The 26,364-nt window shown below is 37.4% G+C and overlaps 1 protein-coding gene, 1 long non-coding RNA gene and 1 pseudogene across 4 annotated transcripts; 2 read left to right on the top strand and 1 right to left on the bottom strand.

The window, feature by feature from the left end:
* The first annotated feature begins 203 nt into the window (after nucleotides 1–203).
* Nucleotides 204–5,046, top strand: LOC132126800 (amine sulfotransferase-like; annotated as a pseudogene).
* A 1,731-nt stretch (nucleotides 5,047–6,777) lies between these two features.
* On the bottom strand, nucleotides 6,778–15,117 carry LOC132144902 (eukaryotic translation initiation factor 3 subunit D-like). Of its 3 annotated transcripts, none has more exons than XM_059555466.1 (16): nucleotides 15,029–15,117; nucleotides 13,406–13,531; nucleotides 13,242–13,287; nucleotides 12,983–13,119; nucleotides 12,800–12,885; nucleotides 12,109–12,181; nucleotides 10,329–10,450; nucleotides 10,100–10,232; nucleotides 9,843–9,990; nucleotides 8,583–8,713; nucleotides 8,381–8,466; nucleotides 7,917–8,046; nucleotides 7,694–7,836; nucleotides 7,413–7,605; nucleotides 6,980–7,073; nucleotides 6,778–6,878 (listed from the first exon to the last, which is right to left on the bottom strand). In XM_059555466.1, exons 2-16 carry the CDS (start codon nucleotides 13,526–13,528, stop codon nucleotides 6,865–6,867), a joined length of 1,659 nt encoding a protein of 552 aa, XP_059411449.1. In that variant the 5' UTR covers nucleotides 13,529–13,531; nucleotides 15,029–15,117; the 3' UTR covers nucleotides 6,778–6,864. The 3 variants fall into 3 exon arrangements, with proteins under 3 accessions (XP_059411449.1, XP_059411459.1, XP_059411468.1); XM_059555476.1 differs by having other exon boundaries at nucleotides 14,983–15,094; XM_059555485.1 differs by lacking the exon at nucleotides 15,029–15,117 and adding an exon at nucleotides 14,891–14,910.
* Nucleotides 13,549–14,000, top strand: LOC132144915 (uncharacterized). Its single transcript, XR_009434420.1, has 2 exons — nucleotides 13,549–13,690; nucleotides 13,789–14,000. It is a non-coding gene; the product is annotated as an uncharacterized LOC132144915 (long non-coding RNA).
* Nucleotides 15,118–26,364: the final 11,247 nt, after the last annotated feature.

Below are 26,364 nucleotides of genomic sequence, written 5' to 3'. Positions count from 1 at the left end.
TTTAATGTGTGATATTGACTCTATATCACTCTGTGTTATTATAATTAATTATTAACATCCAACCTGGGCTGAAGAAACAGGTTGACGTCACTTTTTGCACACTAAATTCAGCTTCCACACTGATTCCAAAGGTCATCTGCTTTAACTGGTTTCTCCACATTGCAGATGGAAAGACTTGACAACTATCTGTAAATATAAGGGCTATGTTTTTGCGAAAGGTGAAACCACTGCGGAGTGATGTATCCAAAGTCAGGTACGATTAAGAATTATTTCAATTTTTGCATGTAAAAATGTGTTTTCTTGACATAAATCAATTTATTATACCGGGTTTCATCAAGGAGAGGCAATGATTACAGATTCTGTTTACTGGTAAGACCTCCAAGGGTACAGACATTTGTCTATATAGGCACATGTTATTGTTATGCCAATAAAATATAGGTAGATGTTTTTCCTGAACGTGGAAGTCACACCTGACTCTTAACCGGAAGGATGCTTTGCATTCTGGTCCCCAGCATTTTTAGTCAAATTAGTGTATATTCTGAGCTGATAATATATTGTTAAACCTATTAAAATTATAATTTTTTAACCCACTTGAAATCACTTTACAGTGTCACAATGACAATTTGTCAGTGCATCACTCCTCAAAGTTTAATGAGTGTGTAGATTACACGAAGCTGCCGACATTAGCTACATTAAAACAGATAGGTACTATTTGAATGGGTTCCTATGGAGAAAAAGAACAAAAGAGCATCCAGTCAGAAGTTCGAATTCGTAATTCATTCATAACTCATCGTTTACTCAGGAAAAAGGTCTATAGATAAATAGACTTTGACTCAAAATCTAATAGATAATGCACTAGTAGCGAAAACCAGATGTAACTAGCATGACAACTGGTCCCAGTCTCCCTTATTAAGATTGCTGCTAACGATAAAGATGTGTGTGTGTGTGTGTGTCTTATTTTTATTTGGTTGTAACATGCTGAACCATATTTTTTATGTACAATATGGACATAGAACATCATAAATTTAATTTGTGAAGATGCTACAGACAAAACAATATTTCCCAACAATTTTGAGAAGATGCCTTGGTTAGAGAACCGTTAAGGCTGACCTGACTATTCATTGCGCTCGTCTCCACGGTTCTTTGACACCCATCTCACACCCAGACTGTTGCCACCAGGCCTTAGGGACAAGAGAGGAACATATTTAGGTATCCAATGCAAAATGTAAAACAAATAACTACTTCAATAATAATGTAGTATTTTGTGTGAGCAAAGTAAATGTCAGCCACTTGTTTGGTTGTAAAATCAAAATGTAGATACATTATTGTTTGGTCTAAACCTCACTGCTCTTCATGTCTTTTAAATAACAGATTGTGTACGTGCTTAGAAATCCAAAAGACAATGTAATGTCATATTATCACTTCAGCCATGTCTGGGCCAAGCTTGAGACACGCAAGAGCTTTGAAGAATTTTTGCAGCAGTATCTAGCTGGAAATGGTAAGACTTACAGCACATTAGAATATTTTTAACAACGAAAACACCATATTCAGAACAAGTTGTTTTTGTACAGTAGATGTCACTTTTAACAGAGTTAACAATTAATACCTCATGTTATAGTTGGTGGAGAATCTTGGTTTGATCATGTCCGAGAGGGGTACAGTAAAAGGGACCAGTACAATATCCTTTTCCTATCATTTGTGGACATGGTCATGGTGAGTAATCAGTAATCACAACCTCAAAATATGTGAAATGCATTTGCAGGATGTTCTTTAATACAAAATATTTAGAGGTTTAAGCGTGTAGTGCTGAAACCCTATTATAATTGTTAGAATGTCCAAGGATCAGCATGCTCCCCTAAACTAATCAGGCAGACAGAACCGTAAATTGTAGGGACTTAAAACTTGGAAGTGTGCATTCTTAAAATAAAGGTACTTCACGGTACCATGGCGAACGTGATTTCACCAAGTACAACATGTTCCAGGATCAGCATCCTTGTTGATCCTGGAATAACATTCCTATCAACCAATCAGAATTGAGGGATAACTTTTCAGGAAATATCTGTTTTAGGTTTACCATCAGGGGTAGGTGCTTCTATTCCCTTGTTAATCAGCTATCATGGGGTAGGGTTAGGTTTAGGAGTAGGGATTGGATTGGATTAAGTCTATATTTTTGGACAGTTATGTTTATCCAGGATCAACAAAAGATGTTGATTCAGGAACATGTCTTACTTGGCAAAATCACGGCGACCCGATACGATAGAAGAACCTTTTTATCTAATTGGTCCATAAAGAACCGTTAACATCTGAAGAACCTTTCTGTTTCACAAAAGTTTTTTTTGTGGCGAAAGGTTCCTTCAGATTATAAAAAGGTAAGAAAGGGACGGTTCTTTAAAGAACCTTTGACGGAATGGTTCTGTTTGGAACAAAAAATGGTTCATCTATGGCAACATTTGTGAGGAACCTTTTAAGCACCTTTATTTTTAAGAGTGTGGTACTCACACTGTCTACAACATCACAAAGTCTCGTCCCAGTCGGCCAGATGGTGGCACTACAGTGATCGAAAATGCTCAGACCTCCTAAACAGTTGTGGGCTCAAGTGTCTTATATTGTTGGAATCCTTGACCAAGGATGGATAAATTGCATGCCTTGAATTTGGCACAATATTTAGTTTTTTTTTTTTTTTTACTTTTGCGTGCTAATTCTAGGTTTTTCAATTAATTGGGACCAAACCAGTACAGAAACATCTCTGTTCTCCTCTCGTCAGATGAAATCAGCAGTTCAAATTCCAGGCTGCAGCAAAGTCAGATTGAGCAGAGGAATCAACTGGTTTCTGTGTTCTCGTGCCGATGGCCATCTAGGTGACGAGGTCTTCACTGGGGATCTGTCTCTGGGGCACATCTAGTTGACATGGTCTCCACTGACAGGTCTCTAGGTGCTGCTCCACCATCTGGACTGGATATGGACTGGATCTGGTGGATACAGTGTCCTCGGAATAAGAACGAAACAGACTAATATCAGCGTAGATGCCATTCTTCTTATGATGTAACAAGTACATTGGGTGTTAAGGGAATTCTCGGTTCCAGTTGACCTATTTAATACAGCCTAAAAATCCTTTAACAGATTTGAATTATAGAAATGTGTTGGTGTGTTGTGTAAAACAGATTAAAAAGATGGGTCTTTAATCTGGATTCAAACTGACAGAGTATGTCTGCCTCCCGAGAAGGGACATATTGCCTCCTGACATATATGTAAACATAAGGAATATGGTCTCATATAAGTAATTACAATTATTAAAGACTAATTTCAGATTAAACCTAAAAACCAAAGAAAAAAATAATGTCAATATTTTTAGACAATAAACAGTATTACATATATTTTATTAAATAGTATTATGGCACATTTGTTGGTTATAATGTGGTAAATGAGTCCTACCTGTCACAACATTACCTACACTGTCTAGCATAGCATAAAATAACATTACCAAGATAAAATTTATATAGGCCCAACAAACGTATTCTTTATTTAGCAAACTGGTTGTTGATTCATTAAATAATAAGCTGATTCCTCACAAAAGCTGTTTATTCAGCGTAGTGAAGCCTTTCCTCCGTTGACATCCATTAAAAAAAGGACTCTGGTCTCCTTCCCAGTCCATTGCAAAAGTTGCAGCGTTCACTTTAGCCATTATGCTATTTTTTTGCTAAAGGTTGCAGGCTTGTCTTCCAATTTGGTTTGACTCATGGTCCTCAAGGTCTGTAAGAATTTTGAAAGAAATCGTTCACCAGGTGGCACCAACGAGTTTTAAGCCTCTGTAATCGCGTGGTGTTTCACACATCCACACAATATTCATTTCATAGATCTATTCATTCTGAAAAACTTTACCTCAAGAACCACCGCTAGCAAATAATTTATTAAATAGTTAAAAAATAAACAAACCTACTTTTGCGAACTAGTCCTAGGTTTTTCGCACAACCTCAATAAAACCACTGCAGTACATAACTTATATACTTCACTCTTTGGGTAGCTATAACGATAATTTGAAAAATGGGCATGGCCATTTATACCCAAAAGCCTATAAATCCTAAATAAAAACCAGATGAACGCACGTGACAGACGATTGTAAAGAAGCATGCAAAGTTTTATGGAGATCAGAGTCGGACCATAGATGGCATTACAACAGCCATAAATGTTAATAAACATTTCTATTGTAAATTACCTGGAATTGCAAAAAAGCTCTTTTTATTTACTGAAATAGCTGGTTACAGGCTTGTTAAATAATACACGATGTATTTTTCCTAATGCGCTTAAATATCATAAAGCAATTCAACCCCAGTAATCACTGCTTGCAGCTATATTTAAGATTTATCTTTATACCGTCCTTACACTGATGTATTTGGTGCCACATTCAGGATCTCAGGACAGCAGTGGAGAAAATCTACAAGTTCTTGGAGAAAAACCTGGATGATGCTGCTACCTTACATATTGTGGAAAAAGCCACTTTTAAAAATATGAAGAAGGACCCAAGGCCAAACTGAATTTGTTCCTGGAGATCATCTGCTTAAGCCCCAATTCATGCGCAAAGTTCAGTGTTCAAAGATTACAAACTTGGAAAGTGTAGACAGGTTGTATCCTTCACTTATTCTGTTGTTATAATTGGTTTGCTGTTGCAGGCACAGTAGGAGATTGGAAAAACACATTCACTGTGGCACAAAATAAAATGTTTGACCAGACCTTTAAAGAAAGAATGAACGACTTACCACTGAACTTCATCTGGGACTTGGACACCAAAACAAACTGAAAACACTCACAAAAGAACCAGCATGTTTTGCACTGGACATTAAAAATGGTTTTATAAACATTGTTCTCCCACCCCCCACAATAATTTGAGTATTTTCCCTCTTCGTGTGCGTGCTCCATATTCTCCTATACAAGCCATATATATATATAAAGTATGACATTCAACAAAAATACATATACATTTTATTTTTGTTTTTACATTACCTAAACGTTCAGTAAAGTGTCCACTTTAACAAATTGGATTTTTGTTTACAGTCCGTGTGAACCAGTTTTTTTTTTTTTTTTTTAGATTAGATTCAACTTTATTGTCATTATGCAGATTACAAGTTCAGAGCTAATGAACCTCATCAAACTAGAAGTGCAAGAATATAGTTTTTTATATACAGATAAGTGCAGAGTGAAGCTATAATTTACAGTATGTATAGTGGAGTTGCTATATACATTATTAAGCAGAGTATTTACAGAATATAAATAGGAGTGCAATGTAGGTTTATATGTACATTATGAACAGCAGCAATGTGGTAATAAATGAACAGTGGTAATAAATGGTTGTGTGTACAATAGTATCATAAAACACTATTTAATGCAAAATATCAGTCGTGCAATATTTTTATAGAAATAGTTTACTGTGCTTTGTACAGTAGCAACGTTAGACATTGCAATAGACACTGTATTTCAGTATGGTGAAATATTTCCAACTGAAACCGAATATTGAGTAGAGAGAGGGGGGGGTTTATTTTTATGCTCCTCTAATGTTTCACTCGCAGCAAACTGACAGTTTGGATGGCATGGTTAAGCAAATTCTGTCAAAGCCATCAGTCATCCGAGGAGGCCTGCCATTCCGGAGCAGAAGCAAATGATCAGATTTTGATTAAAGATTTCCAAGACAAATTATTTTTTTTTCAGAGGATTAACTTGCACAGATTAATTTTTCACCTTAAGACATTGTGCACTAACAAAATAAACATTGTAAATTTTGATTTCATGCAGGCTTTAATAATTATATTCCATAAGGCATACATGTTTTAATGGTTAGTTCAGCCAAAAATGAACATTTTGTCATTAATTACTCACACTCATGTCGTTCCAAACCTGTAAGACCTTTGTTCCTCTTCGGAACACAAATTAAGGTATTTTTGATTAAATTCGAGAGTTCTCAGACCCTCCACAGACAGCAACACAACTGCAGCATTGTTTACGTTCAGCATGCACGCGGTCTACTGAACATAAACTATATTGATTACATTCTGGGGTACACTCTAAATGGCGAAGACAGTAACTCGGTGAGAAGAATTGTTTAATAAATTGTTTCAATTATTGTTTTCGTTGTGCACAAAAAGTAGCTTAGTAAAATTATGGTTGAGCCACCCATGTCTTTGGCATGTTTCTCGACCTGGGAAAATTACAGTTGCATTGTGGTCTATGCAGGGGCAGAGAGCTCTTAAGAGTTCATCAAAAATATCCTAATTTGTGTTCTGAAGATGAAAAAAGGTCTTACAGATTTGGAAGGACATGAGGGTGAGTAATTAAAGATAGAATTTTTATCTTTGGATGAACTATCCCTTTAAGGAGCAAAGCTGCCTTCAATACTGATAAGTAGTGTTTATTGACCATCAAATCATCGTATTAGAATGATTTCTAATAGAGTGGAGAAATTATTCTGAAAATTCAGCTTTGAAATCAGTAATAAATTACATAAACATTCAAACATAAGTTATTTTAATATTCCACTGTTTTTTGTTTTTGATCAAACATATGCAGCTTAGCTCATTATGCATTTTAAAATTCTTGCATTAAGCAGACGCTTTTATCCAAAGCGAATTACAGTACATTCAGGCTATCAATTTTTACTTCTCGTGTTCCCAGGGAATCGAACCCCCAACTTATACTGCCCTCAAACTTTATAATCGAATCTACAATGATTAAAACAGGAAAGGCAGTCAAACCTGAATGTGCTCATTATAAAACAGACAGACACATCACCACAGTGAATTAATAATCAATTATCTTTATTCAGCTCTGACAGCATTGAAACACATAATACCAACAGCTGTGGTAGTTAATGACACCTTAATTGTCTTCATCTGTTGGGGGAAATTAAAAGTGCATTAGACACAGAGGTAACCAGATAAAAACAAATATATGGAAAAAGGCAATGAAGTGAGAAACAATCCGTTATCCTCACCCTCTTCGTCTTCTTCCTCGTCTTCATCCTCCTCCTCTTCATCTTCATCCGAGCTGAATGTTCCATCAGGCAAGCTGTACACCCTGATTACTTGCTGTAAGACACACACACACACACACACACACACACACACACACACAGTGTTATGCATTAATAATCTTGAATGCAGAAAAACACTTTGAAGCTGCCAAGGTGATTCCTACTGGCACAGTTTTACAACTAAAATTAACACCACCGATACCACACAGTATATTTGACTTCTACTCGAGGTCTGTTAATAACAAAAAATGTTTAGATGGGTTTTATATATACATAAATCAGAGAAAATTACTCCTTCAGTAGTCATTTGGAGCTTCCTGCTTTGTTGCATTATATATCAAACATCTCAATTCTGCAATGCAAGACTTGAAACCCAGCACAGCTTCCTCCTTGCCTTATTAGGGTCCTTGAGGATGAGGTATTTGCCCTCCTCCAGCTTGCGACAGATGTCGATCACACAGCGCAGGATGCCCCAGGCGTTCTCCATGCTCAGGTTAATTTGGCTGGCAAACTCGTTGGGCTTGAACTGCTGTGTGCCCAAGATGACATGCCTAGATGAGTCCTTGACATGATAACGGGAGACGTACCTAAAGAGAGAAGGATGTGCAGTGAGAAATTGGACAGGAAATGACTTGAAAAATCAACATCATATAGAAACGGTTATATGCTTCTCACCCTAATTTGAGGTACTCCGATCCCGCGAGAATGGCACAGCAGGTCCAACGGGCCAATTTGTAACTGTTGTTCTTCAGCTCTGTGGCCAGAACCGCTCCTCTCTGGGAATCCAGTTTCTGTCTCCAGTCCACTCCATTGCAGTACTGTCAAGAGCACAGAAATATATCACCTGTATCTCTGAAACAGCCAAATACAATTATCCAGCTCTCTTTCTGTGTCTTACTCTGGAGTCCCACTCGTTCAGGGCCTTGACATTGATGAAAGAGACTTCTCCGTTTGCACCGGTCATCACTCCATCATGCTCACAGCGCACAATGAGGTCAATGTCATCCCCGAGCTTCCACCTCCGGTACCTGAGAATCAGTCAGGTGAGGTCACTATTTCTGCTTAATATTAATCCTTTGTTAAGAATTAATAATACTACTACTACTAATAATAATTGCTTATTATATATTTGATAATTCTTGGGCTGTTCAAACAGCACTCAAATATATCAGAATCTCAGGCTCAAACACCATGCTTAGTCTGTAACAAAAGTCAGATCTGATTTAAAGCCACACACACACACACAAAAAACACAGATAAGGGAATTAAAAAAAATTAATTCTGCCTGTCTGAACAAATTTCAAGGTAAATGTTACAAAAATGATATCTGTCTGTATCCATCTACAAAAGGTTAGCACAAACCTGTAGGCAACAGATGCCACCTCACTCTTCTCCATGTCCTCCTCAACAAATGGGTTAGGATTGGGAAACTTGTACCTCTCTCCTCCCTGACACCAAAGCAACAAACAAAAAACATTCACACAAATATCTTTGTCTGAAACGGAGTCTGGATCATTAATGTATCATGTTAATGGCCGGTTTACTGTGGAAAACCCAAGCATACCATTCGGAGGCACTGCTGGCTGAAGTTGTGGTTGATGTAGGTGGCCTCCATGGCCAGGTTTCGGGGGGAGTTGAGGGAACTGCCCTCATCCTGAGGCGGCTCATTAGCAGTCTCACTCACAGTAAGCAGGTCTACGAAGGAGAAAAAGTTTAAGCTTTAAAACCGCACACGTGCACAGATATTACTTTATGCAACAAAAACACAAATAATTGAATTATCAGGGCTTGACTGTTTATTACACTGGTAATCACAGTGAAAGTGACGTGTAGCCAAGTATGGTGACCCGTACCCAGAATGTGCTCAGAACCCATCCCAGTGCACACACACAGCAGTGAACACACACCCAGAGCAGTGGGCAGCCAGGGAGCAGTTGGGGGTTCAGTGCCTTGCACAAGGGCCTCACCTCAGTCGTGGTATTGAAGGTGGAACAGAGCGCTGGGTATTCACTCCCCAAACATACAATCCCTGCCAGACCTGAGACTCAAACCTGTGACCTTCAGATTACAAGTCCAACTCTCTATCCATTAGACCACGGCTGCCTACATGAAGATGTAACATTCAGTATCTATACTAATTGATAGTACCAAGATTAAAAAAAAAAAAACACTTGCAAATTTGACAAAACCTCATCTGATAACCAGCTTGATACCTTTACTTTCACATATTTAAATCTGCTGAATCTGAAAATATTGTGCTCAAAAACTAGTAATGCAGAAACTAGGGCAGAAATCCATATCAGGAATGAACAAAGTGGTGTCAGTGAGTTTGAAGATCAGGGTTTGAAATAAACAGAACAAACGGAAAGCGAAAGTACAATCTATACTATTATAGCTCTCTATATGAACCACATAAACTTTATTCAAGCTACAGATACACACGTTTCCTGAAAGACTCACAATTCACCACCTAACAGACTAGGGTGAATTCATTATGTACATAAACATCAATTTGGAATGAATATACAAAAAAGTACATGGGTGGCATGGCAGGATTTTGAACAGCCTGAATTGTGTTCACACACTCACAGAAAACAACACGTTTCAATTTTAAAGATGTGGCATGATGCGACACTGCTTTCCTTTTCATCTACTGTGCGACCCCCTTCACACTGACCCTGGGTAATCCTTTCTGAGCCCTTCATATCAAGGCAAGCGAAAATGCAATTGCTCTTGTGTTAAATCCGAAAATGGCCAGTATAAAGACTCTACAGCCTTTGACATCCATCGAAATGAGGCACACTCATCTGAAGCACATGCTTACCAAAATCAGAGTTGTCTCTCTTGTCGAAAAAGAGCTTGTTGCCCACACGCTGGACGATGATATCCCAGGAGTTGACTGAGCGTGTGCAGCACATCAGAGTTGCCAGGATGGCATCTGTGGCAAACACATTGCCCTGGGTTTTTGCCAACTGTGAATGTCATTTTCAGAACAAAATACATTAGCATTGCCACTTATAATTGAAAAAAAGAAATATAAGATTGTCTGAAGTGATCATGTGTGAGTGTGCTTTGGAGTACCTTGCGGATCACGGGGTCATCAGTGGTGGTAACGGTGTGGAAGACCCTCTTGATGCTCTTGAGTGGTTTTTCGTTGCGTGTGGTGACGCGATCGAAAGCCTTGTCGTAGTGCTCAAGAGCGCCACAGCACTCACTGAGGAAAAAAAAAACTCATTGAAGGACTCCCTCGAGAGCAACACGCTCACACAAAATGATCTGTCAGTGACCTGATTAACGTCAGAGTGCTTACATGTCAGCCGGGTCGGCCACATCCATGTATCTCATTTTCATGAGCCTGGGGAAGTCCATCTCCTCCTTCACCTCCCAGTCACTGCGCACCTCCACAGAGGAGTCCCTGGGCTTGAGCTGGGTCTGAACTCACGGGAGAAGAGTCCGAATCAATTTAGCCAATGAAGGAGTAGCAAAGGGAAAAGCACTGAGTTTGTTACCTAGCTGAAACTGAAATTCAATACTAAAACTATGGGCAGGCAATATGACTAAAACCTTATACGTCAAAGGGAAGCATTTAATTTCATGATAACTAGCACAATATAGTAATCTGTGCTTGAATTATGTTGTTACAACATCTAATAGTTTTGGTTAGACTTTACTGGTGTCCTTGTTACAGTGTAATTATACATTTAAGTACAGAGTAATATTAATTAACTATATTTACTTTAGGGTTAGGATTTGGTTTAGGGTTACTTGCATGTAATAATGCATAATGTAGTATTATTATTATAGTAAGTACATGCAACATGTGTAACAAGGACACCTTAATATAAAGTGTTATCAAATTCTTCGGATAAATTTCATTATTAAAATTGGAAATTGGCACAAAAACACATTAGTCTTAGTCTAACAAAGGCAAAAATAAAAAAAAGCGGGGGGGGGGGGGGGGGGTTACGTTTATTCAAAACAAATAGTAATAAAATAAGACCAAAAAATTGTACGAACCAGTGTTAATTTTGTAAGCTTTTTCATTTCAAGTTTTAATCTATGTAAACCTGAAGTATTTTAGTCTAGTTTTAGTTAATGAAAACTTGACATTTGAGCAATAAGATTATTCTTAATTAACCATACAGCAGTATTAATTTTGGCATCCATTTTTTATTTGGTCTTAATTTTACTCAAATGTACATTTTAGCTATCATATTCAGGAAAACTTGTCCTGTTTTTGTTTATTCAATAAAAATAAGCATTTTAGTCAGGTTTCAAATACTTCAACTGCTAATATTTTTTTCTCTCTCAAAATTATAATTGTAATGATTGTTCTCATTTGAGAAATTTATTTAATTTTTGCATTTCAGGTATTGCAGTTTCATCACAAATCAATAGGATCTGGACAAACACATGGTGTATTTTGCCTCATCTAGTGTACTTATTTATTATAAACTTTTTATTATATAAATCAATACCAAAGACTTATGAAATCTCTCTGTCTACATTATAAAAACAAATGAAACAAAAAAATTACAACATTAGAATTCCAAGTTATTCCAAAATTGAAATAGTCAATTTCTCTATTAAAACAACAGAGGTCTAGTGAGTGCATTTGAGTCTTCATTTTAGTCAATTATTTTGCACATTTATGTATTAGTTATCGTTTATTGACCTTATTGTCATCTCGTCTTAGTCATGGGAAAAAAGCTAGTCAACAAACATTTTTCATTGACTAAATTAACACTAGTACCAACAGAAGCTAATTACGAACAACAGAACAAAGATGCAAATAAAATAGTAATTTTAGGTTTACATGAAATTTTAGCTATTAGAAACATGAAATTCTTCAGAAATAAATTAATCAAATGTTAAAACAAAACAGCATTGTTTTCTTTGTATGAATCTAAATATAGATGGGGGGTGAATGAAAAGTCAAATGCTGAAAGGCGACGATGGTAAAACACGACTGGTAGTAAAGTGTGCAAAATATTTAAGACTGCGATAAGAAAATGAAAGTGGAGGTGAAATGCTGTGGTGCTGGAGATCAAAGAAAAGATGAAAAGAGATGAAACAGATGAATTCAATACCTGTGACTTCTGATCCCACTTCTGCCGAACTCCAAACTGCTTCTGGAATTTCTTCTGCAAGCGCATACGGTCCCTATCCCCAGAAACATAAGGGTGAGTGCATGTTGACAGGTCACAGCTAATGGCGCTTTTCCACTACACAGTACCAGCTCACCTCGACTCTGCTCTGTTTGGTTTTCCACTGTGTAAAAGTTGTACCTGTACCGGCTTCCAGGTACTTTTTTTCGTACCACCTCCGGCGAGGTTCCAAGCGAGCTGAGGCGATACTATAATGTGACGTGAAAACACAGCAGACTGCTGATTGGTCAGAGAGAATCGTCACTATTCACTGCGTCATCATTACACGCGCCAGCAATAGTATCCAGATAGTATCCAGAATAACCCCACCATTTTTAAAAAGTTTGGCCAGAGATTGCGTGATATATCCAATATATCCCGAGGATCAAAAACAACATGCACTCGATTTCCTCCATTGTCCTGTGTGTGTGGGTAGCGGGTGTGTGTCGCGTAGAAGATTACGTCACGGCAGTTTCCTGCAGCGTGGCTATGACAACCAGGTACTATTGTGGAGGTACTATCTGCAATGGAAAACGGAGCGAAAAGCGAGCCGAGTCGAGCTGGTACTCGTAATGGAAAAGCGCCATAAATGTTTTAGTGTTTTTTTTCCCCCTACTGGTTAAGCAGAACTCACCTTTCCTTCTGCTTGGCGCTCTTAGGCAGGGTCTGCATGTTGAACTGAGTAAGGGTCCTGCGATCTTTGTCTCTCCGAAGATTCCTCTGTAGAAGAAAAGCACAGAATATGATAAAGACTTAAAAATGCGAGAAGAGGGAGGTTATAGTAAGAGAGTAATAATGTAAATTTTCAGAAACCCACCTGAGCGAACCGCATACGGTTCTTCTGATAGGCCGTCTTCTGAGTCTTAGCAGTGTCCACCAACTGGAAGCTGGTCTCGTCCTCCTCATGGAAATAAGCATACTGACTGCCGCCTCCGAACTGAGAGGAGTATTTATCTAAAAAGAGCAGAGAACAACCATTCTGACCGATAAGAGACTTTAGCAAAAAAAAAGAAAGGTCCCAAAAGAGCAACTGCTGTTGGGTGAACACATATAAAAATAAATGTGCCAACACTCACTTGTGTATCTCTTATCCTGGTACGTTGCACCAGTCCAGTCTGCTACCTGTATACAAAAATAATAGCAATTCACTTTCTGGAGGAAAAAATACAATTATGATCTTCCACCTTTCACAGTTATACAAAATAACAGGATTGAGCAGGGAATATTAAAGAGAATTCACCTTTCCCAGTCGGTCTCCTTTACTGAAAGGCTGGTAGGGCATGTCTTTAAACTTCTCAGGAACAGCACAAGGACCCCATCCTGACGGGTTGTCCTGGATCACAGGTGCATGGAACTTTGCCATTGCCTAACAAAATGTACATAATTAGCAGTATAAAATAAGGCACCACTTAAGAACACTTCTATATGTTATATTTTATAAATATACTTCTATATATTTCTGTACTTTGTCTCTTGAAACAGAGCACTGGCTTTAAAAGAAACATTACCAGCATAACCAGTATAAGTAAATTTTAAGTAGATTAAAAAAATTAAAAATTAAGTAAATTACAATGCAAGTAAAATTGTTGTATAGCAGCATGAGAAATATATATATATATAAAGCTGGTTCCGGACACAAGACTAGGCCTGTTGCAATGATCAATATATGTACATGACCTCAATCATTTTTGGTGCTGCAACATATCGGCCATTATATTTACTTAAATATTAATGTCACCATGTTTTGTACATTCCACTTGCGCCCATGTTTTCTGCAGCTTCTCGTACATAACGTGGTGTAGTCATGAGGAGCTAGTTCAAACAAAAGAAAAGTGCGTCTACAAAAAAAAAAAAAAGGTTTCATCTACAGATATGGTCTTGTTTAGTGATCTGTACCTTTATGCACACAGACATCTGACTGCTAAGAAGTGATTGTGTTTTTCAGCAATAGTGTGCACCCTTCATTCACAGAGAAAACAAGATCAGGGAAACATCTGTAGATGGAAATTATCTTTGTGAATTTTTTTTTTTTGTTAGAAAATGTTTATTTGCTATCTATTCAGGTTTTTTAGGATATCTAATATTTTGATAACTTCATTTCCATGATCTAAATATTCTTAACTTAAGTTTGTTGTCATTTGGAAGTTTGTAGGCCTTCTTGCATTATTATGCGGTTACATTATGATTAACGTTATATATTTAGTAGCATAAAATGACACTAATATCGCTTATCGCAATTATTTCTGGGGCAACATATCGCACAAGAAAGAGTTGTTATCGTGACAGACCTAAATACGATCTGAAGCTTTGTTCTCAATGATCAGCAAGTTTTCTGTAAAATCGAAATACAACACGAAAATAATGTTATTGAATACACTGGATATAAATAATACACAGCGCTTGGAATGAGCAGGGCTTCGGATGCTCTCTCCTCTTATCAGTGAAGCCACTGTGCAGCGACGTTAGCATTTCTACGACATCCTCCACGATGAAAAGACTCAACGCATTAGCGAAGTCACACACAAGAACCCTTCCCTCTCCCAATGACTTTTTCTTCTTCTTTACATTGTAAAAGTCATATGTTATTACTCTACAAGAGTCGTTGACACGATGTCAACATAAGTTTGACTGATAACCAGCAGCGCGGAAGGACTGAGCGCGTTAAATCCATGGTAAAATCAGCTGATGCATTGAGCAGCGCACATCTCATTATACGGGAACTGACTGATCTCAGTTATTTTCCGTGAGCTTCGGTTTCTAGCCTTCGCTCTTGACTGTTATAATACACTATCTGAGATCATATCACGTAAAACATACCTTTACTGGAGTACAATTTCGTATTGATTCAAGGAGGCACGCTTACTTCCAGACGGTGCGGTGAGAGGCCTGCCGTAAAGGAACGCGTCACTACAAATTTACGACACTTCACAAATAAAATAAAAGTCTCCCGTATTTGCGGATATCTACGGAGCCCCGCACGTCACCTGAAGGAAGGAGAAAAAAAATAAATCCGTGGCGACGGTTTTATTGAATATTATTATGTGGAATAGGTTTACAGCAAAGTGTCTTAAGTGATTCTTTATCATCGATGTGGAATACAAAGATTTAATATTTAATAAGAAAGATGTGCATCAAAATCGGTGTTCAATTTGTGATTATCTTATAATAGCACTTATTGTACAATTATTATATTGTACAATAAACCGGCCATTGTGACTGACTCTGGAGTCATTTTTTCCTCTTTTGTAAGTCGTTTTGGATAAAAGCTTCTTATGCATAACCTGTATAATAATAGCCTAAATAATAATGATAAAAAATCATATAAAAAGTTATTTTTATAATTTTACTTTATAGGCTAAATAAATGAGTACACTTAAGACAGTAAAATGTTTGTCATAAAATAATTAATGAATGCTTTATTTTTAAATAACCTTTGACAGTTTTGGAAATGCTTGTGTACAATTCTTTCTTAACATGAAGCCTTATTTTTGTGATTTTATTAAGCTCCACCCACCCCACCCGTTACATGCAAGCTTCACTGTTAATGTTATTATTAAATAATTAGGCAAAAAATAACATTGCATTCAGTTAGAGAGAAAAGGAATGAAAACATAACCAGCATATTATTTGTTATGTACTATTACTCTTATTTACACTTCTTCAGATTCTACAGTGTGACACATAAAATACTGATTACTCTGGAGAGCCTCAAATCCCACTCCACTCCATTCATGTGTGTCAACAAGGCATGTTCTCTGCAAGTTGAGTTAACTGTAGTGTAGGCGGCACAGTTTGAGGATATATTTGAGCCAAGTTCCTGCACTCTTGGAGATAAACACGTTCACACAAAAATCAAGAAGCAAACGCAAAAAAAAAAAAAAAACACAAAACAAAAAAAAACTTTGATGAAAGTACTTCTACACCACATATTTATTTGCAGTGTTTGCACTCTTTTATTGCATAATTCTCTGCCAGATTAAGTTTCTCTCGTGTGTGTATTTTTATTTATTTTTTGATGTATGTATGTATGTATGTAAATTGTAAATTTGACATCCTCACTATAGCCCCATTGCATCAGGGACATTTCCTTTCCTCTATACTACACACATAGTGTCAGATAAAAGGCTAAATACTAGGTTGAGTTTATGCATTTCAGATCTCAGACTGTGCCCAGAGCCCCGGTGGTGTGGAAAGCTTCATGCATTTATTCATAGGGAAGATGCTATGATCCAAGATGAGCAAACACGTGTATAAAAGCGATGCTGAGAGCTGAGTTGAGTACACTACTCAGCAGACGGAGCTAGCACCAGCACTAATGGCTGTCCGACAAATACACAAAGGTCCTACGGGACATGCTGACATTTCATTATAAATTGATCTGTCTTTCTGTTCATTCAGTGTGAAACTAATGAAGGCATTCATGTACAGACCCTGTCAACTTTACAGACTGGTTGTATTGTGAGACTTGACAGCTTTGATGGAATCCTTGCTGAGACTTTCAGCATTAATTATATTGAAGAAACAGTTCAGATTCTACTAAACAACAAAGAAACTGCAGATCTGGAGTGATTTAACAATCCCATTAGGTAAACTAGAGAAGGGTATATTCCTTTAGGCACTGAAATGGTTTCTCTTTTCTGTAAATACTGCTTCTCCACTGGGTTTAGTTAGATTTGGCTTCCTGTACACATCTCCAAGAGTACCTGCTGAGTGCCATCTCTCATATCATTAAACTATTTTAGCGATTCTCTCTGCTGGTATTTTACATCTGTTCTGTTTTATCTTTGGTGTGATAGAAATGAGGCATATTTACTCCCTTGGTCTCATTAGGAGAGACTGGAAGTCCTTTAGATGATTTAGGGAGCGTTTGCTAATGAAAGGAATTGCTCTCTGAACTGAGCACCACTTTATTTTAGTTATGTGGTGTTAGACGTTGATACGAAAGCAGATCGATATCATCCTTCTTTCTTTTATAATTGCACATCTGGATCTGCAGTCACGCGAGGAAAGCTTTTCATTACACCCCGAAGCAAAAACAACACATTTGTGAGTGATACCTTTAGACTGCGTGAGTGGGAAAGACTGTCAGGGTTCATATTTTTATATTCTCTTTAATGTGCTTATGACATACATGTGAAACTGTAGCAGCTTGAGCGATAGCAATGTAGATTTTGTGCAGTTTGTACAGACAAAGTGACATGCTGAGATTTGTTTGACACATTTAACATGACAGTTTTGTCAGTCTGGAAACAGGAGCTTTGAAAGAAACAACTTGTTTATGAAAGATGTGGCATTTCAGTCCTCCTGATCTCTATAGTGTCTGCTAGGAGCAAAATGGAAACTAGCAAAAAAAAAAAAAAAAAACACATTATCTGTACTCTCTCTCAGACTTATATTTAATAATTGTACAAGTTATGAAGCGAAGTCTGCTGTAATGGACTACAAATAAGAATGAATGTTTAAATGTGACCATATTTATATTTAACATGGCACAATAAATCTCAGTTTGCAAGCTCAAATAGTTTAATTGTACCCATAAAATATCTAAAATATCCCCTTAGGAGGTTTTTGATCTGTCTGGAAATTTTAATTATGTCCATCCTCATTGGACGCACATGTCATATTACACACTAAATCCATACTGAAAGTAAATTAGGGAACAGTTCTCACTATTAACTAGCTGCTTATTAGAATGCATATTTCTGGCTGTTTATTAGTAATAATAAAGCACATATTAACGCCTTCATTTGCATGACCATATTGTGGATCCATTATACCAGTGGTTCCCAAACTTTTCCTTCCACGACCCACCTAGACAAGTGTAATTATTTCACGACCCACAATAATATTTAAAAAAAAAAAACGGTTGACATTAAGCCTAATCTTACTTAAAAGTTTGATGACAGAAATTAAATATTTAAGAAAAATAACCATTTTATTTTAGAGTACACCTGAAAAATGTCACCACTAATATTTACATTTAAATTTTTCTTTTAAAGACGTTCAAATATATAGTGTCCATAAAAACATGAAACAGGCTCACTCCAGTGAAATGTAATCTGCGTTTTGTTGCAGAAAATGCATTCATGATCCTTCCGTGTGTGTCGGCGAGAACAGAGCACAGTCCAACACTTTTTAGAAAAGCATAAGAAGCAAAGCAGAGCTATCTAAAACAGTTTTGAGATTAAAATAATTGTGAAATAGGTAAAAAATTATAATAAACAGATGTGTCTCGTTTAAAAAAAAAAAACTGGATGACATTTAGTTCAGGCAGAAATTTATTTTTGCGATGGTTAAATAAATGTTCACCAATATCTTCAAAAGACTTCTGAACTTTGGCAAATTTTTCTCTAAACAGAGATGATACGTCAAATAAATATTGCAAATTTTGTACATTTTATGTGGAAATGTTTAAATCTTGTAGTGTTCCAATTATCCCTGCGTTTGTGCCCTGCTGTGCTCACCCTGTACATGTGAAATGGTTTTTACAAACCGTTTCCCAAACGAAAACGGTGCAGAGTTCAAACGGACGATAGAAATCGATGAACATGGCCTACCTGAAACCGTTTTCGTAACATTTGAATTTTCTGGTGTATGCAATCTCATGCAGAATATAGTGTATTGATGTGAGCAAGTTTTTTCTCTTTTAATAATGCGGACCGATTGAACCTTTTAATGACATTGCTCTGAGACCTTCACTTTTATTACAACTCGTGCGCGCCTGCGCTTCAAAACGCAACGCACGCGGACTTTATTACAATTAAAAAAATCACACTAAGGATATTGCAGTTCGTTATTAATTTTGGTGGGCTATATCATTATGACGAGTGGGTTCCCGGTTCCCGCCTCCTCTTTCTCGTGATTGTGAAGTTTTTAATGTGTTATAGGCTACTGGTGCCGAAGCCCGGAAGGGAGGAGGGACGCTTGCCCTCAGATCCCTCGCTGCTGGGGTGAATCCGCGGTGCCATCGAGCAGGGCGAAGGAGTCTGCCACCGAGGATTCTCGAGGCGGTGGGCTGGAGTGAGTTGCCGGGGACCACCTCGATGACTCCTTCGGGAAGGAGGCGGGAACTGGCGGACAATCAAACAAAGTTTTAATAACCAAATAAACACAAAACAGCGTTACAGCCCTTCACAGACGACTGCCACACACAAATAAAAAACGAACACAAAATAAAGCCCAGGCCTGGTCCTCTCTCGTCCTTCACTGTCGTCGCTCCTCTTTTGTATCCTTCCGATCTCCTCCGTGGTTCTCGAGACCGGTGAGTGTCGCAGGTGTCGCTCATTTCCCAATCACTCCACCCGCCCCACTCGTCACATTTGTGCAGCCCTAAACTGAACTGTGTGTGTGTGTGTGTGTCATTGAAACGCAAATTTAGCTGCAACCAAGTGACTTTGTGCGACCCACCTTTTTCCATTCTGTGACCCACAAGTGGGTCGCGACCCACAGTTTGAAAACCCCTGCATTATACCCAATAGCTAAATATACTACCCTACTAACTATTAATAAGCAGCAAATTAAGAGTGTATTGAGGTCATAGTTAATAGTGGGAATAGTGAGGTCTCCAATCTAAAGTGTGACCACACTAAACCTGTCGGCATGTGGATTCCTCATTCCACATGTTCGAGGTAAATCAAAGCTGATGGCTGGTGAGGTGTAGGATCAGAGCTCTGACCATAAGGTCATCACTGTGCACAGTTGGTTGCAGGGGGATAATAGGTGCAGCGAACCAATCAGACATCAGCTGATTAAGAGTAATGGAAGTGTCTCGAGCCGAGCCGGCGAAGAAAGGTCAGCAGATAATACAGACACACAAACAATTACAAACCAGAATTCAACGCAACTGTTTCCTCTTCAAGCTGTGAGTATGTATTACAAAACTTTTATTTTTCATAAATGCTGCTCCTATTAATGTTCTATTTATTAAGGGTTTAAAAAAATGAATGAATAGTAGTCAAGCACACATTCAAATGATTAAAATGGACAGTAAAGACAGTTATAGTGTTACAAAAAATAAATGCTCTTTTCAACTTTTTATTCATGAAATTAACCAGAAAAAAAAAAGATTTTTGCATAACTTGTCTCTAGTTCTGCATAGATGAGACAATTACCAATTCTGTGCATACTGTTTATTACACCTGAGGTTAGACATTACATGAATCCAAGTCTGTCTGATCTGTGTTTCAAATGTAAATCTGACACTGGGACATTCTACCATTGTATGTCCTCAACAGTTCTGAGACTTGATTGGCCTACAGCTCAACTCTGTCTTTGCATGTCAACTTTGGGTTGGAACCATGGGCGTAGGTTTGGTCTCAGCTTTGGTGGGGACACCCCCAAATGCACTCTCAAAAAATAAAAACCTGAGACTGTGTAATGCTGAACAACCAAACTTTTATTAATATAAATTATTATGTACATTAGTATTTACACTAACAAAGAATACTCTGCCACAAGGAAACAAATCTAAATAAATAAATATAATAACCTTTTTCTATTATAAACACTATTCACCCTGCAGTACACTCATGTTTATGTTGACTGCAAGATTCTAAGTTAAGGTACAGGCTAATTGACATTCAGTTACTTGCTAACGTAGCATTCTATCATCCTGGGTAACACATACTATCACCAGTTAATACTATTTTCCACAAATCTGCATTTGAAAGCCTAGTCAGTCACTACTGCTAGTTTATTTGTACTGTCGTCGTCCTGGCCATTAGAATCGAGCTCTGAAATGTATCCTGATTAGGTGGATTAATGATGAACCCCCCCAATAAAAATATACTTTAAAAAAGTTAATTACATTATAATAAAAAAAAAACATAAAAAAATTAAATCGAAAAGTTATTTGAAATTCTCTTGATTAGCATAAGAAATGTCTTTCAAAAGCATTTTGTAAAACGTTAATCTTAATATGTTTTAAAAATATTAAACCATTCAAAAGTTATTTACAAAATATGTTTTAAAAATGTCATTTTAATATTTTCTATGGTGGTGTCAACTAAAGATTAGCGTGAACAGTGTTATGTAAATACAAGCTAAGTATTGACCTAATTTCCTATTAAATTAATAACATCTTCACTTGTTATTATTACATTTCTTCACTCTCTTTTCTTCTTCTCCCAGTTTCTCAACTATACTTTGTTTCTCCAACCACCCACTTACCTGCCACTCTAATATCACCACATTAAAATTTCTTTTTCTTTCTTTCTTTCTTTCTTTCTTTCTTTCTTTCTTTCTTTCTTTCTTCTTGTCTTCAGGTCTCATTGGTCTCTTAGCAACATGACTAATTTCCTTTGAGGCTAGAGTGAAGTTTTCTAGTTTCAAAACGCATGTGATTTAAAATTGGATTTCTCTCTTTCAACTTCCATTTGTGGGCATGTGTAAATGACTGTTGTTATTTTTGTTTCTGTTTATTCGGGTTGTTAAACTGAAATGAACATTTTCAGGACAGTCTTCGCAGAATGACTTTGGAGTGGAAATGAACATATGAGGGGGCATGTGAGGACTAAAAGTCCTCTGAATCTCTGCATCTGCAGCAGAGACCCAAACCTTTCTCGCAGACCTCAGTGCTCTGTGATACAATAGCAGTCTTTCCATAAAAGCCACTAGCCTCTATGCATTTAAAGAAGGAGAAATCAATCAATCCTCGCAACTCAAAGGTTGCTGCGCTCTGCAAATACTCGAGCCACTGAGAGACAAGTTACCTCGAGTGTACTCTCAGTATGTGATACTGAGAGGCAGCAAATTAGGGGTGGTGACATTTAATTTGGCTCCTTTGGTGAAGCGTCTCATAGCACTCATGAAGGATTGCAATTAGGGTAGATGAGCTGTTTTACATCTTGGCCTGTCATTCATTTCTAGGTCATCCACAGGTCGCACAGCAGTGCGCTGTACCTCACTAAAAGCCAAGGCAGCTGCAGAGCCTGTTATTACCATCCCTGACATGGTGAGGATTAAAAAATATCACATTAAAAATGTACCACTATGTAATGAGAATGATATTTAGAGTGAGAGGTAAACATGTTTTTGCCTTTGGATACATGTCTGCTGCTGCACCTGTTTCACCGAAAGCGAGTCCTTAACAAAACAAAAAATATTGTGTGCAGGAATGCAGCATAATGGCGTAATTGGTATAATTTGGCTCATAAAAGAAAGATATCTAGACTACACCTGCAAAGGTAGACGCTAAATTAATATTAATGGAGCCTCATTTCTCCAAGTGTTTTTGAGGAGCAGCCTGGGAGAGAAACCCAAATAACCTTTGAGATAATTGTGAAGAAAAATGAAAGCAGGAGCTGAGATTGACACTTTGAGGTAATTTCCTCTCAGGGCTCCGTATCCTGCAAGTATTAGACTACACCTGCTTTAGCATAAATGTAAGAATTTATACTCAATTGGAAAGACTAATTGAGTTGCTGGCGTCTCTCCAGTGTTTGGGGAGTGAAATGATCAACAGCTGCTGTGTAACATTTCTTCCTGTAGCATACCTGCTCTTTCTCCTTCACTGAGTGTTTTGCTGAGTCGCACACCTATCTAGAACAGGGCCACTAAATAAATGTTTGTGTGCATTATTTTGGAGACGTGATGATGCCTAGAACAATGCCTGTGGCTCTGTTCACAGCAAGCTGTTTTGGTGCATGTCTCTTTAAATGGTAATTCAATCTTTAAATTGTATTAAATAATATTCTTTTCAATTTCCTCTCCAAACCACCTTGTTTCAATATTTCCCTCATGAAAAACATCCATATATTTTCTGCACCACTTTATCTTCTCCCAGCATCTCGAGCCATCCTAAACATATGGGAAGTCCATCACAGGCCTCACTTTATTTCTAAGGGCATTTTTTTATTTATGTATTTGTTTATATTTTTATGTTGTTTATAGGCATAGTTCACCCAAAAATGAAAATGGTGTCATTTATTACTTAGTCTTATGTCAGTTCAAACCCATAAGACATTCATTCATCTTTGAAACACAAATTAAGATATTCTTGATGAAATCCAAGAGCTTTCTGACCCTGGATAGACAGCAATGCAACTACCACACTAAAGGCACAGAAAGTTAGTAACGACATCTTTAAATTGTGCATGTGGCATCAGTGGTTCAACTTTAATGTTATAAAGCTATGCCAATACTTAAGAAAACAAAAATAATGACTTCATCCATTAATTTCTTCTCTTCCGTGTCAGTCTTTGAGGCACATTCATAACAGTACACAACACATACACAAATGTTTTTAGATTGCTTGCTACAGCTCACTATGCTGTCTATAGAGTCCAGAGAGATACAAATACAAATAAAAATGTTAAAGGGGTGGTTGATCAGCTTTTGCAAAGGTTTGATTGTGTTTATGGGGTGGAGTGTAACGTGTTCATGCTGTTGAGTTTCTAGTTCTATGAAGCCCCTCCTCAGAAGTACGCAATGGGCTCTGATTTGTTTGCTAACCGCCTAATCCATGTTGTCTGGAAATGTCACGCCCCTTACCATTACAGGTAGTAGCGTGTTCCCGGGGGTGTGGTTTATGAAAACATCGGGGTTAGTGAAGTCACAAACCCAGGAAGAAGCACGTTGTAGTCCGTACCAACCATTTCTGTAGTCCTTATTTCTTTATTTCTAGCAATTTCTTTAAAGGAAAATATCTTTGCATTGAACTCTGAGCGTCATAACTTTGCAGACGTAGTTTATGTTCTAACAGCAACAGTACACACTAACTGAAGTTCACAAAGTGAAATCATAATCAGTCACCTCTTTAAATGTTACATAACAGAAAAAATATATATTTGAAGAGGCACACGTTAAGTGTGGGCCATTTGAGTCATGTTTTGGTAGCATTACTGATCCTGCCGAGAGATTCAGCCAGATGTCAACCATCAAGCTTGTTTTAACCCATTCAGATCCGCATAATACACTTCTGCACTTACAGTACAAGTGCCTGACCTCCAGCTCTGCCGTTTTCCTGTTCACTCCTCCGCTTTCTGTCTTTGTCGATCTTTCATGCGTAATACAGCTTCAGGAAGTTTGTGTACACTTGGTTTCCAAGAATCCTGCACAATACCCCCCCCCCCACCACACCCATCCTTTTCCTTTCATCTGTGATGCCTGTGTCCCAAACACCAGCGTAATGAACACTGTTACACGAAAGAGAAAATTAAAGAGAAGGGATTCAGGGAGATTGTGAGTATTTAATTGAAAGAGAAATTACTAGACCTTTCCTGCTGGCTGATGAAGCAGCCTACATTCTCCATTTTAACAACAACCTCACTATAATTGGCCCATGAGTCACAACGCTGACAAATGCCTAGATAGAATAATTAGGAAAAATGTTATTAGGAACAATGTGATCTGAACTACCCTAATTAAGTACTGACAACAGAAGTTATTTCAAAATACTAGCTTGTCTCCTGCCAGGGGCAACTTAATGTTTTTACAGATACTAGAAGACTGGATTTGATTTATTATTATTATTAATTTTTTTTGGTCTGACACTACATTCAACTAATCAGCTCATTTAGAGTTCACTTAGAGCACACTATTATCTGTATCAATGGCTGTATCAAATAAGGAAGGCATCCAAATAAGGCTTCCAGCACCCTGACCATATCACTAAGACATGTACTGTACACCTAACACATTCATACAACAGCTTGTCAAGATGTCAAGGACTTAATGCCATCCTATAGTCACAGATTTGCTTGGGGTGCTGCAAATATTTTGCATATTTTTTATTAGGTTAAAAAGAAAACAGCAAGACTTCAGCAGTGATTGACCACTTTCATAGCCTTAAGCCTATGATGGGAACCACTATTGATCTCACTTTCCTCTCACATCATAATTCGAATTTTCTTCAAACTAGAACCTGGCTGGCATTGTTGTGCAATCACAGGCTTGCTCATGCTTAACCATAAAAAAAATAAAAATAAAAATTACAAGTGCAAGGCTACATGATGTTCCACTCTGGTGCTTGGAAATATGCAGTCTGTTATGTCAAGCCACATTCAGTTGCAGGTCATTTTGAGAACAAGTTCCATGTAACTGCTATTTTAATGCCTGCAGTGTTGTTGTTTTTTGTTAGGGCATTTATTTGTAGTAAGCAAAGCTATTCTATTTGTTAAAGTTCTCCTCTATTTTGGTATTAATTATGATTCATTTAACAAATTCAATCAAATGCAAACAAGCGAAATAGCCAGCAGCTATGATTAAAAAGGAAAAAAGAAAGAAAAAAAGAAAGCAAGCATAAAAAGCACATTCACAGAGACAAAATATTTATTTATTTATAAATCTAGAATTTGGTAAATATCAGACTACACACACAGTGATTTTTCAAATGAAAGAACTTGTTTAGTCTAACACAAAATGCACCCTTCAGCGTTAGCAGAACTTTTTAAAGAGAACAGTTAAGATATATGAAAGTACGTGAATGCAGACAAAATGGCTTTGCCAACACATATTCATGCGGTGGTAATAGAACAACTTTTTGGGGATCCACGCAAAATATTTCCTCATGCAGATTTTGCAACAGGCTTAAATTAGTCACGCAAATTCACAGTTTACTTCAATAGTTAACTGATAGGCTTTTTTGCTCACAAAATTTCAGAGTGATAGAATAAAATTGGGTCTGACATTAAACCAGATGTGTTATTATTTTGGCAAACTGCTAGAAACATATTGACTTTAACCGCTGACCTAAAAGAGAAAACTTAGCTTAAAAGGAAACATTAAACTTAGACTAATGGTGCATTCAAATTGTATTTACAAGCTGAACATCAATACAAAACCATAATTATAACTTCCCAGGAGGACCGAAACGCACTATAATTCCAGCTATAACACCTCTTGTGGCAATGCTAAGAATGCAGCCTTCACCGTGAGAAAAATAAGCTTTTGTAGCAAGCTACATCTGCATTCAGGTACTTACATGGTTCAAACATTTACACAATAGAAAATAAATAACCCCTCACAATGTTTTATACAATTTAAGGAACTGTAACTAACCAAAGATTGTTTGGTGTTAGAGAAAAAAACTTTCTTTGCACTTATAAAAATGCTAAAGTATTGACCAAGGACACATGGGCAGCTATGTATTTTTATCCTTGAGCAAATGGCTTTGTTTGCACTAGAGCCCTATATAAGTCTGTGCCAAGAAATGAATAATGTCACAGCGTTCACAAGCAGCCTTCAGCACTATTTGCCTCT

This window comes from Carassius carassius, chromosome 1, assembly GCF_963082965.1.
Source record: "Carassius carassius chromosome 1, fCarCar2.1, whole genome shotgun sequence".
In the NCBI taxonomy this organism is placed as follows: Eukaryota; Metazoa; Chordata; class Actinopteri; order Cypriniformes; family Cyprinidae; genus Carassius; species Carassius carassius.
This window is presented reverse-complemented; position numbering and strand designations above follow the sequence as displayed.